This window comes from Stegodyphus dumicola, chromosome 12 (assembly GCF_044657685.1).
Source record: "Stegodyphus dumicola isolate Sdum_Otavi_A_Nest chromosome 12, ASM4465768v1".
Taxonomy (NCBI): domain Eukaryota; kingdom Metazoa; phylum Arthropoda; class Arachnida; order Araneae; family Eresidae; genus Stegodyphus; species Stegodyphus dumicola.
This window is the reverse complement of record NC_140779.1, coordinates 20,792,093-20,812,062: the sequence shown is the minus strand read 5'-3', so window position 1 is coordinate 20,812,062 and position 19,970 is coordinate 20,792,093. Positions and strand designations below refer to the sequence as shown.

Sequence of the window (19,970 nt, the reverse complement as noted above, 5' to 3'; positions counted from 1 at the left end):
GCTAATCTCTGGAATACGGTAACAGGTAGTTTGGCGACATTTTGGTACGGCGATAAAGGTTACTAGCTAGGACTTTAGCAGTGTACATGGATAAAGAGTGTGCGCAATGCCATTTTTGTGCAATTCTGGGATGTTTTTTTAAGTCAAAATAGGTCGGCGTGTACATGGATACCGTGTATGTAGAATTCTTAAAAACGCGGCAGGCAGTGGGCAATTCTGCACTTTCTCCCAATTTCGCACCTAATCTTCATCACGATTAAGCACTTTTGTTCCATAAAAGTACTAGCATAAGCGTAATTCGGCTAGCAGATTGTTGGAAAAAAATTTTGAGTATAAAAAAACATGCCTTTACTTCGTGAAAACAAAATGGCATCCAAAAAAAATTAGCAGGTTGCTGTAGCAGGGTTGGTCGCCAAATTTTCGCCAAGTTACCATAATCCGAAGATTAACCGAAAGTTTAAATGGATGTTTATGGCAAATAGTGCCGAAAGACGTATCCATTGAGCTCCCAACATTTACTCTAGGTTAAGGTGACCAGATTTTAACATTGGTAAAGCGAAACACCATTTACCTGGATGGGGGGGATTCTTGATTAAAAATTTGGTCTATATGGAACAACACAAATTTCATAGAATGCAAAAATAGTATTGTAATATATATTTTTTAATTTTTAACATAAGTACAATTTACAAATATTAAATTACATTAAAAAATTACATTAAAAAATTAGACCCCATAAACGTTTTGCGAAAATATGAACTAATAATGATTTGTGATTTTAAAAACTTTATTTTCTCTTACCATAATGTTCGAAAAGTAAAGAGAAAATTTCCCTTTTCCTCTTTCAGAAAAATTCCCTGTGTGGGTTTCAACAATTATCAGGGTTGCCATATTTTGGCGCACATACGCTCTCTTCTGATGTAAACAAATCCGAAATTTCGCCAAGTGCTGGTTATGGAAACATCCCCACTAAATGGATGATTGTGATTATTAGAATGAAAATACACAAGTCCTTCTGCTAATTTCTTTTCTTCATCTCCATAAATTGTTTTCCGAAAGAATTCCTGCATTATGGAGTTGTGGTTTGATTTATTTAATTGTGGCAAAGCACACTAAGGCCTTTGTGGTTTTCCTAAGGGGAGGGATGCCTTTGTGGAAGACTTTCTAAGGGGAACTGGCTCGTACACATGTTACACATGGGGAAAACCACAAAAACGCCCATGCAGCCAGCCTGTTTGTGGGATTCAAACCTCGGACTGAACTACCAGTGTTCAGTGACTTTACCATTCAGCCGCTGGTGGGAAGCATTTTGGAAGAAGATGCAGTAGTATTTAAATATTTTTCATGTTTCTGTGTACCCGACTGCTTTGAAATAGCATTCTTCCACACGGGAGAAATAGAAAATTCACCATTACATTTCTCACATTTTACCATGCAATCGCTTTTGGTTTTTTTAAGAAAAGCAAATTTACTTCTTAGATCATCTTTGAATTTGCATCCTATGTTCTTACTCATTATGTTAAAAACCTACAGAAGTAATTTATTATAAATTTTTATTTATATATTGCTTAAAACCACAGTAAGTAGGTACATATTACATGAACATATTTTATTGTTAGTTTAAAAATTAAGTTAATTTGTTTTTTATAATGTAACTATATTTTAAAAATTATTTTAATTTTAATCCTATATTTCTTTCTAAATAATAACAATACTAACTTATATTATTTTTCCTCTGAACATTAGTTGAAGCGTCACTTTCAAGGCTGACGCTCTAGACCTTTTGCCGCCACTATAAAGTATAAATAATTAGACTAACGTACAGACAGCCAGTGAAAGTAGACAGAAGTCTTGTTTTGCACCCGTTACGTCTTTCTGTTCCGATGAGCGAAAAATCAAGCTTAGGTGCGAAGGAAAGGTGGATAGAAATCGGACAATTTCGTGTTTTAGAGGAGAGAAAACAAAAACGAAGTTCGTACTCTTTATACGAGTTCAAAAGGCCAGGAAGAAAAAATGTGACAAAATAAATGTCCCAAAGTAATGTAGGGAATGTAGTAATGTAGGGTATAAATGAATAAAAAAGGGACTATAGAAAGAAAAGGAAAAGAGGTAGAAAATTTCCTAAAAATACCATTGAGTCCATGCATGTAGTCAAAAGGGGAGGACGCTGTGTTCATTTGCTTTAAATAGTGGCTCCCAGGTGTAGTAAGTGTGTTTGGTAAAGCTGAATAGATGTAAGGTTGAGGGGAAAATTAAAGATTGGGGGACCAGTTACATAACAGTCAGTCTAGTTGAGATTCCAACTTCTATCTCCATCGTTTGCGTGTGCAGCGCTTTCATGGAGGATAAATAGAGTGTGTCTGTCTAAAACCGGGGGAAACTATGATTTGGAATGTAACATTAAGTATACAAAATTACCTTGTTGTTGTCGTATGAGGTGACTATAATTTCGAATAAGGTAATTCTAGCAGCAATCACCTGATGAATATGTCGTCTACAACGCAAGAACACTAAAGAAATGAAACCTGAAATAAACTTTAAAAAAAACTAGCAACATATGCGAAAATTTAGGACGGGGATTTTATAGTTGTATACATAGACCAACGCCCAGATACTACTCCTGCCCCCACAAGAAATTCCTGACATCTAGTGTCAGGCGTATAGAGGGGCCTGGAAGGGAAGCCGATAAATGATGCATTACTGATAAGGAGGTCACGTCGCTTGTGTGTGGAATATGAGGAAATCCACACAAATAAAAGGATAAAAGCATCTAAAAAAACGGAAAAATCTAAAAATACCGGACAGAGTGGGATAACAACCACTAATTTAGTAGAGTAATTAATTTGGTACTAAAGAAAAGCTACTTACTTGCCCTTGTTTTCGGTATCAATCCAGAGCTATGAAATCCACTGTTGGAAGGTATTAACAGCCAACAATCATCGAGGTAATAACTTCCCTGCCACGCAAAATACAATCCTGAAAAGGAAAAAAAGGTATATTTATCCAGGAGATATGAATTTGTTGCAAAAATTAACGTTTTTTCCAGAGCGTTACAAAAGTGAGACCGCCTGTGTCGGTGATCGCAGCGCCCAGCACTCAGTATAATGTGCATCGTCTGAGAAACAGTTACAAAATGTTTTCGTCATTTTGTAATTGTCTCTGCCAGTTCCACTAAGTCCAAACAATGGTGATGGAATTCTAACAACTGATCAACAATGCGAACTTTGATAAGCAGTTTTCGATAATCAGTTGTTAAGAATTATTTTTTATTATTAAAATTTAACATTATAAAATTGACGAAAGTAATATAAGACTCATATCCTGGCGATGTACCCACTCGTCCGTCAAAAACCGTATTTTCCTGCCGTTATCTAGCTTGTTATGCATTCTTTCCAAAAAATCGGGACCTTTTCTAAAACGGCGCGGGACAAATTGTTGAAATTCGGGACTACCCCGCCAAAAGTGGGACATCTGATCACCTTAGTCTAGGTGCATATACTGGTGTTGTGCATTTTAATGAAGGATTTCAAGGAATCTTGACTATGTTACGTGCATTAAATATTACTCCTGGCCCTTTTACTATCGAGGAATTCAAAACTCTTGCTAATGAACATATTGTCGACTCTAAACGACATTCGTTACAAATAGCAAAATATGCCAGGAAAAAACTGAGGTATAAGAAATTCTTTTAAAATTGAGAAAGTAGAAGGTGTAACATATAAATATGTTTTTTTTTACTGTATAAAGTAAAGAAATATGCTCTGTATAAGTAAATTTATACTTTAAATGCATTGACTGAGAAACTACGTTTTCGCACATATTTCAGCATTAAAAATAGTGATAACTGAAACGGTTGTTGATCAATTCATATAAAATTTGGCATAACTCTTTTTCATACGTAATATACTTGAGAGCCTGAATTAGAAGTTTTTGGATACAATAGTTTTTAGTAAATTTATGCACTTTTAAACAAACATAAAAGTTTGTTCAAAACTTCGTAATATTTCAGTTTATAACATGAACACATCAAAACTCTTAATTCAGGCCCTCAACAAGAGTCAGAGTAACGGATAAAAAAAAGCAAAACATTCAATAAAATCAAATTTTTAAATACGAGGACTTTTTGAAAAAAAAACTGTAATTTTTTTAAATTTCTGAGCCAAAATGTAATTTTTGTTTTTTGAAAACTTTTGAGTGGAAACTTTTAAAAATAAATTTTTATGTGATTTTTATTGAAGATGTTTCAAAATATTTAAAAAAAATTATTTTTTAAATGATTTTTTAAAAAGGTGTTCCGAACGTAGACGAATACCAAGTATTTTGAAAAAGTATAGTCTATTTGATTAGGGATATTTTCGTGGAAAGCTTTCTGAGAAAAGCTGGCTCGTATTCAAGTTACAAGTGGGGAAAACCACGAAAACGCCCAAGCAGCCAGCCCGTTCGCCTGGAACTGAACTCAGGTCGGACTACTAGTGTTCAGGGACTTTACTACTCGGTCGGTGGTGAGTATCAACTAGATTAAAGCATTTAACCTTTTGGATGAGAATTTAGCGCTAGAAAAGTCTTCGTAATTTGTTACAGAATCAGACATCACAAAGTGTTTTCCATGCGCTGATCGATTGAAGAACATCATGAAAATGAAGCTTTGCATGTCACTAAATGACTAAAAAAAAAATCTTCTAAACGCGTGATAATAATATTACATGTGAAAATCGGAGTGAAGAAAATATTGTGAACTGAAATTTAAATCAGAAATTCTGACGTCGAAGATATTTCCTGTGATGTTGAAGAAAAGTTATGCATGGAAAGCGAAATCTCTGCTAGCTGCAAACGTGTATCATTAATAAACTGTTATTTTCCCAAACTATATTATTCACGCAAACTACGTTAAACTGGAAATGACGGTGTCTTTTGACAAATAATTGATAACATTTTCCTACAATCTACATCACGCTAGCAAAAATTCGCTAATATGTTTGTCATTCATTTCTAGTGTTTTTAATATTTTTAGCGGTGAAAGAAAGAATTACTCATAATTGTAAATCCATTTCTTAGATTGAAAATGAAACTATAAAAAGGATTTTAAACCATGAAATATAAGCCAAGTAATTTAGCATGTGAGATTATTAATAAAAAGTAAAATTGGGGAGGGGAGGGGAAAAGAAATTTAGTAATAGCACATAATAAAAATTGCAATTAACTTTTAATATTAGAGTTATTATTAACTTCTTTTGAAAAATGAGACAATCCTAATCACTCTTTTCTGTGATTCATCAATCAATTTTTACTGTTTTGATAAATGATCCATTTCGTTCCCCCCTCTATCTCTCTACATGATGCTAGCTGAGTCCTCACCTCCAAATTAACTTCTATATATTTTTCGCTTTCTTTTATTTCCATGCTATGAAAAAAAAAAGGTTAATAACACTAGCTCATTTAATGCATTAAGGTGGTCTACTACAGCAGCATTAGAATACTAAAAATTTGTTTACACGCAGAATCGCTAATTAAGAAACTATGTTGCGTGAAATTTGGCAGAAATATAAAGCAATAGTTCAGTTTTCGAATTACAATGTTAGTGAAATGAAATTTACTTAAATATTATATTTTAAAAAAATTAGTATTGAAATACGTAATTTTAATGTGTAGTTTGGAAAGCCATCAATAGATGGCGCTACGAGTTAAAATTTAACATTGTAATCTTATTTCTGCAAAAATTCACGAAGTAATTGATTTTGATATCAGTTATAAATCATATTTTTTTCTAAATAATATTTAGAAGCGTTTCATATATTCCTTTATACACAGTTTTCACTAAACATTATCAGCTGTCAGCAGAATGACGTTTACGGGAACCCTATTGCATTGCTATTCCGCACTCGTTTTGTTTACATTTATTTGTACTGTGGTCAGTTTGCAAAAAATATGCGAAAATATCAAGGACGACCGAAAAAACATCCTGGTTTTAATAAAAGATCCAGAATTCAGCGTAAACGTCGAGCTCAAGAAAAAAATATGAAATTAAATTCCCGAGATGTGGAAGATTCCGAACAAGCGGATGTTTTCGAAAGGTGAGAAATAATTTATTCTTTATATCGACTACCTCGTGTTTATGATTTCGTAGTAAGTTAATTCCGAAGTAAATTATGCGTATTTTTTTATTGAAGGTCAGAAATTATTGATACAACTGCATCTGTGTCAAAGGAGAATCATTGCCCGGATGATTTTTTTTACAAAGTAAGTTTTTTTTTTTTTTTTTTTGTATGTGTGTGTGTATGAGGGGATGCTAATAATTGTTCAATTCTGTTATAACAATTTATTCCTCCATTCATACTAAATTGTTGGGAAATATTGAAAGGGTAAATTCCAATTCACAAGGAATTGCTGAAATAATTGAATCTTTTCAAAAGTATGAGCATGTTCTTGTGATCTAAATTGAATTCACCATCATTACATGTGTTATTGGAAATTTTATAGTCATATGTTTGCTACGAAATGCTTTGTCAGTTACCTATGGTATATTTGTACAGGTGTATGCACATTTATTCATGTGCTCGCTGTTCAACTTGCTTTTTTTTATTATGTCATTTACTTGGATGTTAAAACTTTCTTTTAGCGTTGGAACATTTTATGATCATTTAGTAAAATTTATATATAAATATATATTATTGCTTGTTTATTTATGGTTCTGTGTATTTGTCATGTATGCATGTTGTGAAGTGTAGTTTTTGAAAAATATGTCACAAATGGTAAATTCCACCAAAAGCTGAATTGAATTGATATTGGGATGCAGGTAATTAGAAAATATCTGCCGTGTATTTTGAGCGTAAACCAAACTAGTGCCAAGAATGGGACCAATACGCTCAGGCTTGCTTAGCCTTTTTGCCATTGTCCAAATTGAATTATCTCCAGTATAAAGGGAGTGAATGCTTTCTCTGTATAACAATTAAATATCTGTCTGATCAAAAATCTACCAATAAGAAACTTTTCATATGTTATGTGACAGACTTTCTGCAAACAGAAGTCCTCAGCTCTGTTCTTGTACATGTTTTTTAATTGTGGTTCAGATGTGTACTTCTCAAAGGAATTCTTCTCATAGGAAGATTATCTGAACATTTAAAAACTATATTCTGCTTTTAGGGGCCTAATATTTTATGCCCCTAAAATTAATATTGAAATTTCTAAAATGTTGAAAAATATGTCATCTGGATTCTGTGCAAAAAAAATATAATCCCTTTCTCATTTCTGCATTTGCAATTCCTGCATTTTCTTTATTCCTACATTTTTTAATTGGAAGGAATTTCATTCGCAGAGCCCTCTAATTTATTCTTACAAATCATGTAGTAATGTACCATTTTAGATAGATATAAATAACACATTTTGTAATTTTTCTAAACTGTGGTTATACAGCATGATATAATAGCTACACAGGGTATGGCGAAACAGTATACAGCAATATCTGTCGCACTGTCTGAGATGGGTGGTAGTCATACATAGCTTAATGCTTAAATTTGTTATGTGTTATTTATTTATTCATGTTTTTTTTTTTTTTTTTTTTTTTTTTAATTATGTTATAGCAGTTTATTTCTTTCATTCTTAGGTCCGGAAGTGAAAAATTTGACTTTTCTACGCCAGAAGTTACAGCTAATGTTCCTAAGACAAACCAGGCTTTCCTGAGGTAAGTTGGTTTATTTTTAAAATAGGTATTAGCTGTGCATGATATTGAAACTCTTACGGTTACTTAATTATGGTTAACTAATTATGTATTAATTTAGAAGTCAAGCAACCAAAATCAGCGTTATATTTTCAAATAGTGAATATTTCAAAATATGATGCTGATTTTTGTTGCTTGACTCTCAAATTAATACTTGGTCGGTGTGTTATTGTATTTTAATTAAACTAATTATGGTTCTTTTCTTCTCAGTTCTGATCTGGACATTTCAGTTATTGACTCTGAAGTAGAAGGTAGAAATACAAGCTCTCTTTTGGGGTAAATATGTATTTCTCTATGCCAAAATTAAAATGTCATCATTTATGTTTTTCTTTTATGGTGTTACATTATGTTGTTTACATACTGATAGCTATTAAAACTGTTAAATATAATATTGTAGCTATCAAAAAGAGGGGGATGAATTTGATTTGTACCAAATTTGGACGTTTTGCATGAAAGAACTTGAAAATAAAAGATTTTTTAAAAAATATATTCATTGAAATCGGTGAAATTTTCAGACGGGACACTGAAGCAAATGAAAATATTTTGGGGTTTGATTCTTTTGATGGGAGCCTCATCAATAAGCCTACTATCTTTTTTAAATATTGCTTCTTTTTCATTGTTTTCATGATGTTTTATGTTCCCTTCATGAAAGAGATTTTTAATAATTTAAATTTTGTTAATAAAATATAACAAAATGAAATCTGTGATTATGTGGCTATTATTTTTTCCATATATATTTATTTGAGGAAAGCCAAAAATTTTATTATTTTACAGAATTTTTAAGAAAAATATAAGGATAAAATTTTTTAAATAATTCTGATTACTACCTTTGCTTTCCTCTCGTAATGTGCCTCAAGTTAGAGCAATTAGACAACAAATTTAAGTCATGTGATCTTTTTCCCCCAAGTTTTTTTTTAGGCTTAGGAGTATAAATTGCTTATCCCCACAAGACATTGCATCTTCTTAGTATGCCATCCTAAGGCTCTGTTCAGATGATGGTATAAATGTCATAGACGCATAATCATAAGGCATAAAATGTGGGAGTTCCATTCACACCTGCGAGAGAGGGTCTAAGCCATAGCCAATTAGAGAAGCTAAATTTGTGCATGCATGTATGTGTCTACAGCTTTCTCTGTCAATAAGTTTCATGTATATGCTCTGATTGGCCGACTCTTATATCAAGTCGGCACAAAGTTGAAAACTTCAAGCTTAATGCCCAAACTAGTTTTTGTGACATAGCAAGGTCTGACTACGAAGCGTTGTTAGTTGGGAATCATGACATTTATACAACGGCACAGATGCATATGCGCAGTCGTAAAGGTCTTGAGCGCACGAGTGAACGCCTATGCGCATGCATCAACGCGGCGCATGCGCAGAAAGATTTTAGCTTTGAGGTCTGGATTATAGATCATTCCGGATTATGGGTGTCCGAATTAACGACTTTTGACTGTATTTATCTTTTATAAGTCTCTTGTTTATTTTTTGTTTACTGCATTTGATAATGATTTATCCACTTTTGAAATAAAAAAATAATAGTTAGGAGTGCTATACGATTTTATAATACAAGTAAAAAATATATATAAAGCTTTGGAAAGTGCTAACACATATTTATGGAATATTATGGATGGATAAGTAAATGGAATATACACATATCATCAAGTATAAATTCATTTATATATAATTTTTATGTCGCGATGAAATTACCGAAATGCTTAAAAATCTAGTTATTTTTAAAAACTGTTTTCTTCCGCAGAATAACAGCAAATTATGAAACATTACGCAACATTGAAAAGCGTGATGAACAAATTTTGCGAAAAGAAATAGCGACTGCTGCACGTATCTCATAGATATCTTTCATTCAACACAAAAGTGAAAAAGTTCTATTCCTGTTCAAAACATACCCTGCAGTCTGAGTCACAGACGGAAGAAATGACAGCAGGTCCTTTTGTTCAACTGAGGGGATGTGTTTAAGTGTTTTATGGCTTACTCACTTTCCCGCCAAACGAGTACAAAGAAAGGGAAGCGTCATTGCCATAGCAACCGGGCTGTAGGTAGTCTTACAGATTTGAGTCTTTAGCGCTCAACGTTCGTAGCACCATCTGTTGTTAAAAATCGACATGAGAAAGGGGTATTAAACGCTCTTAAATTCTTTAGAATCGCTTTCTAATACTCGGAATTCAATCATTATTGATATTTTAAGTTTGAATACAAAATTAAAATGCCATGGGTACTGCTGGGTCCCTGAAAACATGGGTATAAAAGGGAAAGAGCTGGCAGACATCACAGCAGGGGGCACATTTATAAGCTAATAAATCTCCCCATGGAAAGACAGCTTATTCAACTGACCGTGTGTTTTCTAACAAATAGAAAGTTCGCTGTAGCCTTTAGAAAAAAATTCTCTAGTTTGTGTACCATGAAGGCAGGGGTCCATTTTAGGGTCCGTCCTTTATCTTTTTTATGTTTCCAACTTTCCCAGGGCCTACACTGATATAAATCACTTTCTTGGATGCTACGCGAACGATACGGCGTTAGCCATAAAATCCGCAAACGCATACCATGCTATTAAAAAATTACAGGAGCTCCTGCCTGAAGTTGAGAAATAGTGTACACAGTGGCGTATTGCCATAAATGCAGGCAAGTCACAGTTATTGATAATAAGGAGAAAAAATACTCGATCTAGAATTAGCAGCAAGCTTTTTCTATTTTCTGAGGAGATCCCCAGAGTCAGCAAAGCGAAACACTTGGGAGTGATGTTAAATGAAAGATTAAAATGGGGAGACCACATCACTGAAGTTAGAAGAAGAGTATTCACAGTAGTTAATAGCCTCACCTCCATACTATGAAATCCTTCCAGCCTAGATCTAAGGAAAGAGCGACTTGTCTATATCACTGCAATTAAGCTTTTAATTACTTATGCGTCGCCGGCCTGGAGCAAGGCTACGAAGGAAGAAATCAAGAGACTGCAGATAATGCAGAATAAAGTCTTAAGACTCATCACTAACGCTTACTACTATGTGAGCAATGCTACCATTCATTGTGATTTGAAACTTGACTATCTAAGATGAGCACATTAATAAAATCAATAGGAATTTAATTACAAAAGCGCTGAACTGTGACCACATGAGTAATTTTGACATTTTCACCTATGAGATCTTGAATGAGGACTGCAATTTGCGCCCACTTTATCAGGGACTCGGACTTTCCCATCTAGTGCCCACAATGTATAAAATGTACATAAATTGTGTATATTTACCTATTCTAATTTTAATATTTAGCATTTTATTTTAAATGATAATTATATAAATCTCAATTTTAACTGATTTACCCTTGCACTAATTTACTTACATATTAAGACTCCCGCCTTACTTACATATTAAGACAAGTAAACAGGCCTTATATGGGCCTGTTTACTTGTTAGAGCTCTTGCGTTGCTGGTCATCCTGTCTTTTATCCGTCTTTGCTCCTCCTTACTGGCGAACATTACATGAGGATAGTTCTACGTTAATGCGCCCACTAGCATAAATTTGACTGATCCAGATAAACTACTGGCTTCAGTGGTATTCTGCCAATAAGTTATCAGTCTGTCAGTCAGATATCACAGCAATTTTATTTCTCGAACTTAAGAAAAACAAAGAGAAAAATGCAATCTCCAACCTGAATAATATGTTCAGCGTAGGCATCAAATTTGAAAAATTATGGGCCAAGAAACGGCCTACACAGTGGTACCGCTGTTAGGCTTACGGACATGCGCAGCATCTCTGCCAATACCAAGAACGCTGCTGTAAATTCAGGAAAAATCATCGCACCAACTCATGCCCAAAGAAACCTGAAGAGAAGCCCACATGCATATTCTGCGACGAAGAATATGTATGCAGTTATCGTGGCTGTACAGCTTATCAAGAGAAATTTTTCAGGAAAGAAACACAGAAAAAGACTTCACCTCCAGCTCCGAACAGTAAAGATTTCCCAAAGCTGAAGAAAACTGAAGAGAAGCCCAGCAGACACGAAAAAGACTTCGTCAGCGTCAAAGTTAAAGGAACAAATAAGAAAATGGCAACAAGTATCTCGAAAAATTCCACTTCATTTCGACGAAGCTATCAATTGGATATTTGATGAAAAATCCACTATCTTCTCGGAAATATTATCAAGTGCATCTCAAAAATAAAAGCTGCAAAAAAGCCCATGGAAAAGTTAAAAGCTGGTTTTGAAGCTGTTAAGATGATGATCGTCTTTACCAAGTCACGTGACGAAAAACTCTCTTTTATTGTGAAATGTGACACAGTAAGCTCAGCTCAGTGGAAAACAGCAGTGACGGTTTTGGATCCCCGACTGGACTTTTGTTTTTCTAAATTCCTGCTCATGTTTGGACTCATGACTTCCTTTTTCCCGACCATCAAGCTACTGACTTAGGTCATGAACTTTTTCTCCCCTGCGGGGGTTAGGTACAAATGATAACCCATTAGGTGCAATATGATCCTGACACCACAGCAAAGTCTGCAGTCGATCTGTCGGAATCGTTGCGCTCCTTTTAGTGATATCAGCAGGGTCATCAAGCAAAGATGTCAGCAATTCTGGAACATTCCCCTAGATGAAAAATTAAGAAGCCTGAAACCTAGAGTGGAATGTTGGAGCAACAGAAAAAAGAAGTCCTGTTAACACGCCTTCGAATCGGTCACTCGAATTATTCACAATTACCTACTTAAAGTGGAGAGTGAACCTTTTGCTCCAATTGGAATGCTGCTGTGTTAGTGGATGTCAGCCGTCCAGCTGGTAACGTGATTAGAGACACTGACTGCCGTAACGATAGGCCCAGGTTCGAAACCAACCTCGAAAAGGCATGGATGTTTGTAAGCGCATAGTTTATGTGCGAGACGGGGGCACTCAAAATACAGGCAAGCGAAACCCCTCTCGAGAAGTTATAGTAAGGAAAAAGGGGTGGAACCGTCTCTCGGGGTTGTTCTCTCTCAATACTGGGAAGGAAGCTGAAGAATTAGCTAGATAAAGCAATCCCTGAATCGCCTATGGTACTACAGAAGTGTTGGCCTAACTGCTTCCTGTACCTGTTCAGTGCATTCCAAAGTTTGAAATGTTTGTATATTATCTGATAAGACTGTATACTATGTAATGTATCGAAATACGAGAAAACGCATAATGCATGGTTGAGACTCGCAACTGGAGGGCAACTGGCAACCGCCCTGTGAGAAAAAGGTGTGAACACTGTACACTCTATGATTCAGCAAGAGATCAATAGCAATTTTCAGCACCTGGAAGAGAAGGGTCTTTATTATTTAATTCGATTTGGTTTTGAAGTTATTTCTATGTATTTTAATGCGTCTCATGTTTGTAATTTTATTTCTATTTCACTTCTGAAATCATTATCTTGTGTATTTGTTCATACCAGAATTCATCATTTTATTTCTCCATTCGATTTTATAAATCCGGTGTTGTTTTAAATTTATATTCGGCAGTTACTTACGTGTTTGGACGTGTTTACACGTTTGAAAATATCTGACATGTGTTTGGTTGCGCCAAAAAATGCACTATCACTATCACCATGCTCCTCACAAACAAACATTAAGCAAGGTTCTGAGGAAGGCAATGCAATAACAACGACCTCTTGATTGGATTGTTATGATTACGGCTAAATACACTAAAGCTACCAATTTATATAGATAAATGCCTTCGTTGATTTATGAATGAAACAGGTTCATACTTATGCATTTATGCTGCACAAGAAACAATTTCAAAAGTCTAAAGGAAAGTGTTTTACAAAGTTTGTCTCATGAAACCTTTCTTATGTATTACGTCAAGAGAACTGGAGAATTTGATGCAAGCAAAACAGACAGCAGATATATCCCTAACATGTAGTTTACTTTTGAAAGAGACTATTCCAACAAATGGCTTGCTGGTTTATTTGATAATAGCAAACGTAGGCATGTTTTCGTGAAGGATTTTTTGATATAAACTGGCTCGTATCTAGGTAACAAATAGAACGAACCACGAAAACGCTCATGTAGGGAGCCCGTTAGCCGAGATTCGAACCTGGTTCAGCAACTTTATCGCCTGGTGGGTCCCAACAGATGGAATCTAGATCAGTTTGCTTCCCATTGTTATACAATGGGAAAGATACTGAAAAAACATAAAATGAATAATATTCTAATTTTAAACTGCAATCTTTAAAATATATATTATTGCCAAAGGTTTACTGTGTCCTTCTTGGAAAATTTGGTGGTGAATAGAAAAGAAGAAAATGTATGAACTGCGCGAACAATATTTTGTCCTCGTGAAATTAAATGTATGAAAATGATTTTCTTCCTCTAATTCTGTAAGGATCTTCATATTTTCTGACAAACAAACATATATCAAACCCTCATTGCAGAAAGGTTTAGGGGCTGCGGCTAAATTTTACTTCGAAGCCAAACTGAAGCCAGGACCGTGGGCGCCCCATTATTACCGTCATTAATCGGGAATTAATTTCAGTATACATATCAATTAATTCAATATGGAGATCTGCTTTGAAAAAGCAATAACGTAGGTGTACAAATTATCTGATTCTCAATAACATATTCTATCCTAAAACTTTCTAACCTATATACATATATAATTTATGTTAAATAATTCCATAAGCAATTAGCAAAAAGAATCTTTTAAGCGGTGGTTACTTCCTTTTGTAAAACTGGGAAAAATTTTTTGTAATGGGCCGCGAAAAACGTTGTAGTTGTTACATATACTCAGTTGTTAAGTGTTTCATTATCACATTAGTTTTCTGAAAATTCCCTTCTCCCCTCCTGTGTTTTTTAATTATTTATTTTTTTATCCCTCCAAAGTAGATTTAACCATTCATTTAGACTACCACGCAAACAGGTACGAGTATTAAATAAAACTAATCAAGAAATCATCCCATCAAACAATACTGATAATGGGTCCAATCACAATTAACAGGGCTCCAATACAGATCATGATCTGCAATGCACAAAGTTTGCATGACAAAATCCAAGAACTTAATCATTTTCTACTAGCGTACGATATAGATATCGCACTTATTACTGAAACGTTTGCAAGTCCAAGCACCAATATTAAAATCGCAAACTATAGAAATTATCGCTGACACAGGTTGAGTCACAGAGGTGGTGGGTCGCAATCAGTGGCGTAGCTAGGGTGGGGCAAGAGGGAACATCTGTCGCCGGGCGCAACATCCAAAGGGCGCCAAATTGATGCTACGAAATTTTTTATTTAAATGTTTTCCATTCTTGGCACACAGAAAGGGGCGCAAATTCTTCAGTTGTCCCCGGGCGCTGGAAACTCTAGCTACTCCCCTGGTCGCAATTTACGTGAAGAACATACTACAATCCTGCCTTATCAAAGAGGATCGGAAAAACGGGCATGAGTCTGCAACTGTATCTGTTTTGCTCCCATTGTACGGAGTCGTCTACTCCATTGCAATGTACAACCCACCGCGAAATACTTTGGATGAAATTATCTTGACAAACTTGCTTCCGAACAAAAAGCACATCATATTAGCTGGAGATCTCAACGCCAAAAACACGGAATGGGGATGTCGGAGGACTAATAGCAATGGTGAAATTCTCCTAGAATTTAAATACAATCATCTCATTTATTTCTATGTTCCCACCGAATATACCTAAATTCCTGACAACCCCACGCGAGGTGATATACTGAACATAATTTTCACGACCACGTCAATCCCGATGTATCTTGAGGTAAATGTAGAGATGACCTCGGATCATGCACCTATTATTTATTGCTACTCTGGGTACTAATAAAAGTAGTGATACTAAATTCAAGAAATGCACTAATTGGGACGCCTATAATGACCTATAATACAAGAATCCCCCGGATTATGAAAACTTGAAAAGCGTCAGAAACATCGACTATGCAACAGACAAACTGACTAATAGCATCCTCAGCGCGTACAAATCTGCCATCAGGACGATCCCGTGGGACCATAACACCGATAGGTTGCTGCTCTTCATTATAGAGAAAATTAAACAGATAAATAAACTAATTAAATAGAGAAATAAAAAGCTGTACCTTCAGAACAGAAAAATGAAACGAAAAGATCTCCTATTCCTGACAATTCCTTCTCGGCATTTGCTAGAAATCTCAAACGCAAACAGCAGTGTAATAAGGCCATCTACGGCGGTAATAATATCGCACACAGATTAATAAAGAAAAGGGAGTTATGGTTACTCACTTAGAAAAGCAATTCATTCCTAACTTAGACCCCTGTGATCTCACCGTTTCCTACGACGTAAGGTATTTCAATAAAGACTGGATCAGCAGTATTAATGTTAAAAATAAGACTGAGTACACTACGCCCAGAGAAATTACAGAAATCATTCTCAGAATGAAAAATAGGAAAGCTTCGGGTTAACGATGACATGACAAATGTTGCAATCAAAAGACTTCCACTGAAAATTGTGAGATTAACAAGCATCTTAACGCATGCTTAGAAAATAATTATTCTTCCAGCAGATGGAAAACTGCGAAAGTAATACTATTACCCAAGTCGGAAAAAATGTCACAAAACCGGAGCGGTTCAGACTCATCAGCCTCCTCTCTGGTTTCGAAAAGATTTTTGAACGCGTTATACTTAGGAGAATCGAGCTCTATATGGAGAAGCTGCCTCCCGAACAATTTCGATTTCGAAAGAAACTTTCCACCATAAAACAATTTATCAGATTAACAAAGTTCGTTGGAGCAGCATTCACAACAATGAAAACGTTGTCCTACTCATACTAGACGTGGCGAAAGCTTTCAACCGCGTCTGGCATGAGACGCGGTTGAAAGCGGTTTAAATCTAGTGAAATGATCTTATATTCAAGATCATTTCACTAGATTTAAACCCCAACCTTATTCTGCTTATTTATTCTTTCATCAAGAACAGAAAATGTTTCGTCACTACAAGTCTGAATTCAAAAGATTAAATGCTGGAGTAGCCCAAGGGTCTATTCTAGGATCAATTTTATATTTATTCTACGTCGTCGACTTTCCGAGGATTTGCACTGATATAAATTCCTTCCTGGGCTGCTATGCCGACGACACGGCGCTAGCTGTCAAGTCACTAAATGCCGACCACGCTATCAGTAAATTTAAAAATGCAATACCTGCCTTAGAACAATGGTGCGCAAAGTGGTGCATAGCTATTAACGCGCAGAAGTCGCAACTAATTATTATAAGGGAAAAAACATCAAAGACTCCTCTAAAGTACTACAAGCTAAAAATCTGTGGCGCAGGAAGGCCAGTTGTTCGTAAAGCTACGTACCTAGGAATTGTAATTAATAGTAAATTTACGTGGACAGATCATGTGGAAAAAGTTAGAAGCAAGACTCTCACCGCAATTACTAACTTTAATAGGAAAATCTTCTAAAATTGATCTGCTTAGAAAAAGACAATCTACACCGCTATTATTCGTCCAATTTTCTCATACGCCTCCTCTGCCTGGGCGGCAGTCTCAGAAAAAGAACTGACTAAAATGCAGATACTGAAAAATAAATATATGAGAATCATTACTAACGCACATTCTACATCTCCACAAGGATTTGAAGCTAGAGACGGTGCAATAGCTTTTACATTGAACAAACACAAATTTTTTCCGCAAAGTGCTTGACTGCCATCATCTCAAGTCTTTTAACGTATTCGACTATGAAATCTTAAGTGAGGATTGCAATCTCCGACCACTCTAGTCTTTCATCGTCTGGCATCGGCCCTGTGATGTCGATCACCCCCTTCTTCCTAACTCCGACTTCCTTTCACCCAGTCCGGACGTTTCCATGTCATGCGCCCTTGAAGCAACTGTTAATGAGCCAGCAACATCGCGTGGAAACAGTGACAGCTCGGTATAAGAGCATATTGATTGATTGTTATCACGCAAATTTTGAGTGCGAAACTTTAATATTTAATTTTTGAAGAATTTAAATTACTTGCTATTTTTCAACATATAAACATTATACAAATCGACAAGATTAATATTAAAAAATATCTCAGCTAAAGCAGTATTTGATAAATTTACTTTGAGAATCCACTCTTCATACAATATTTTATGAAGGCAGACTGTCAGTGTGTATGAACTGTGTTTCGTTTGTGGAACTGAATCCACTACTCATCAGCTTTCTTGACTGCAAAGAAGAAAGAGCTCTTCTTGAAAGACTGTGTTAAGATCCCCCTGCAACTTTCTTCAGATATTTCCACCAGTACTATGATATTTCATTCTACGTTGACATAAACAATAGCTCGGAATAATTGTCCACATAAACATAACTACGACCACAGAAACAATCAATTGGCCAGGTCGGAAATAATTTTGTCATTAACAACAAAACAGGTGCAAATTTTCACACACACACTGTACATTAAAAAAAAATTCAAGAAAAAATGTAACTTATTTTAGAGAAATTGAAATGCAAATACCTCTTGTAAAGGATTTTTCAGCAAGTTATCAAAAAAAAAAAAAAAAAAAAAAAAAGAAAGAAAGAAAGAAAGAAAATTGAAGAATTGCGCAGATTTAGCAATAAGAGAAATACGATACCAATACTGAATGTTAATACTTTTTCGAGAACACCATTTGCAAATGGGTGGTCAACTAAGTTACTACAGATCCCTAAACATTAATGACAGATCTATAAAACAAAATTTAAAAATAATAATAATTTAAAAAAATTGATGAATACCCAACATTTTGTAACCCTGCGATTTCCAAATGAAGATTCTTAATTGCAGATGAGATTCTCTCTAAAAAAAAAAAAAAAAAAAAAAAAGGTTTTTTGATGGCAGGTAATGTTACCAAGATTTCAGATTCCTACTTCCCTCTCTGCATGGTGGATGTTAATGAAGATACTCCATAAAGTCTGCCATATTCGAATCTATAAGGCTAAAAGAGATGTGAAGAAATGCTGTAAGTCCTACGATGTTCATGGATTACGGAAAGGGACAGGTATATATACATTTTGGGACACAGGATTTTTTGACGAGGTTACAAACATCAAAGGTATTGCTTTAAACAATATCTAAACACCATGTTAAGCAAATTATAACACCTAAACATTTTCATAACATGTCATAAGTTACCTAAGCATCAGAGATTAACTTCCTTCCTGATTACAACTTTTCAACAGTCAGTGAATTCTAATTTATGATGTCTTCTTTTGTTCACTATAATCAGAGTATAAATTTAATATCATCTATTTTTAAAAGACTTTGTACAGCCCTCAGCATGAAGAAGGTTCAGACAACTCTTCTTGGTTCGCAACCACATAGCACGGAAGATATATTTAATCGTACAATCACAGATCATATTTTTAATCTGTGTCTTGAGGTAAACAAGATTAGGATCAAAATTTAATTTCGATTCCTTCTACCATACAGAAAACTCATTCTCGAAAACAACAAATATTATAATTATTAATAGTCCCAGATCACGAATTTTCTTCAGACGACAGCTCTAGGAGCATTTTCAGTACATTTATTAAAGAAACAATAGGTAGAACTCAAATGACTTATCAAGTAAAGATTAAATATGATGCCACAACAACGGATAAGAAATTCAAAGGAAGGAGACCAAACATTGGTGTGAAACATAAAATTTAAATGTTGCTTAAACTATAACCATCCTCAGGAGGATTTAATCAAAGCATTTAAAGCAATGTGTTGGCTCATATCCAAGTAACTAATTCTTCTAAACCAGAAATAATACACCACAATTCAGTAGCTCATTGTTATAAAAAGGGAAAAAAAAAGTTCTTCCTGACCTATATTGATTGTTTAGTTATGTACAAACCTTAATTAATTAAAAGCTGTCTACAAAATGTTGAAAGCTAAACCACTAATACTAATTGATTAAAAATCCATCTTTTTTCCAGATTACATGTGTTAAGCATGGCACCGGGAAAGTCATATGAACAAAGAAAAGTAAAGAACGAACGCAACAGAATAACAAAAAAATAAATAAAAGACTATCTTTTCTAAAATAACAGTAGGTCACATACTGCAAAAATTAAATGACTTGTGTGTTGGAAGTTTTCATAATTATTTACCCAATATCATTTTTGTCTCTTTGGACAACTTTTTACTACGGAAATTTCCATGAAAGACAGGGAATGGAAAACAACCATGAGCATTTATGCTCCAAAGAACTAAATTTTATTTATGTGATGAGTATGCAAAACGCCATGAGCATACACATTTTTTTCACACTACAGGAAAACCATATCGAGCATTAAATCAATTATTTTGACTG

General features: G+C 34.8%; 2 protein-coding genes across 6 annotated transcripts in view; one reads left to right on the top strand and one right to left on the bottom strand.

The window, feature by feature from the left end:
- The window catches only part of LOC118189245 (pelle-like serine/threonine-protein kinase pik-1), a 71,866-nt gene extending 70,017 nt beyond the window's left edge, over positions 1–1,849 (bottom strand). Inside the window, exon 1 of the mRNA XM_035359822.2 lies at positions 1,720–1,849. The gene's annotated coding sequence lies outside the window, so the exon portion shown is untranslated. The remainder of the gene's footprint in view (positions 1–1,719) is intronic.
- Positions 1,850–5,719: 3,870 nt separating this feature from the next.
- LOC118189250 (uncharacterized) overlaps positions 5,720–19,970 on the top strand; it is a 36,359-nt gene continuing 22,108 nt past the window's right edge. The window contains exons 1-5 of one of the 5 annotated variants that reach the window (XM_085827530.1): positions 5,720–6,071; positions 6,168–6,237; positions 7,601–7,678; positions 7,925–7,990; positions 8,230–8,414. In XM_085827530.1, the coding sequence (XP_085683656.1) occupies positions 6,035–6,071; positions 6,168–6,237; positions 7,601–7,678; positions 7,925–7,990; positions 8,230–8,404 (426 nt within the window). In that variant the 5' untranslated portion in view covers positions 5,720–6,034 and the 3' untranslated portion in view covers positions 8,405–8,414. Of the gene's footprint in view, positions 6,072–6,167; positions 6,238–7,600; positions 7,679–7,924; positions 7,991–8,229; positions 8,415–19,593; positions 19,744–19,970 lie in introns of those variants that run through there. The other 4 variants (XM_085827531.1, XM_085827532.1, XM_085827533.1 and 1 more) reach the window with 4 other exon arrangements.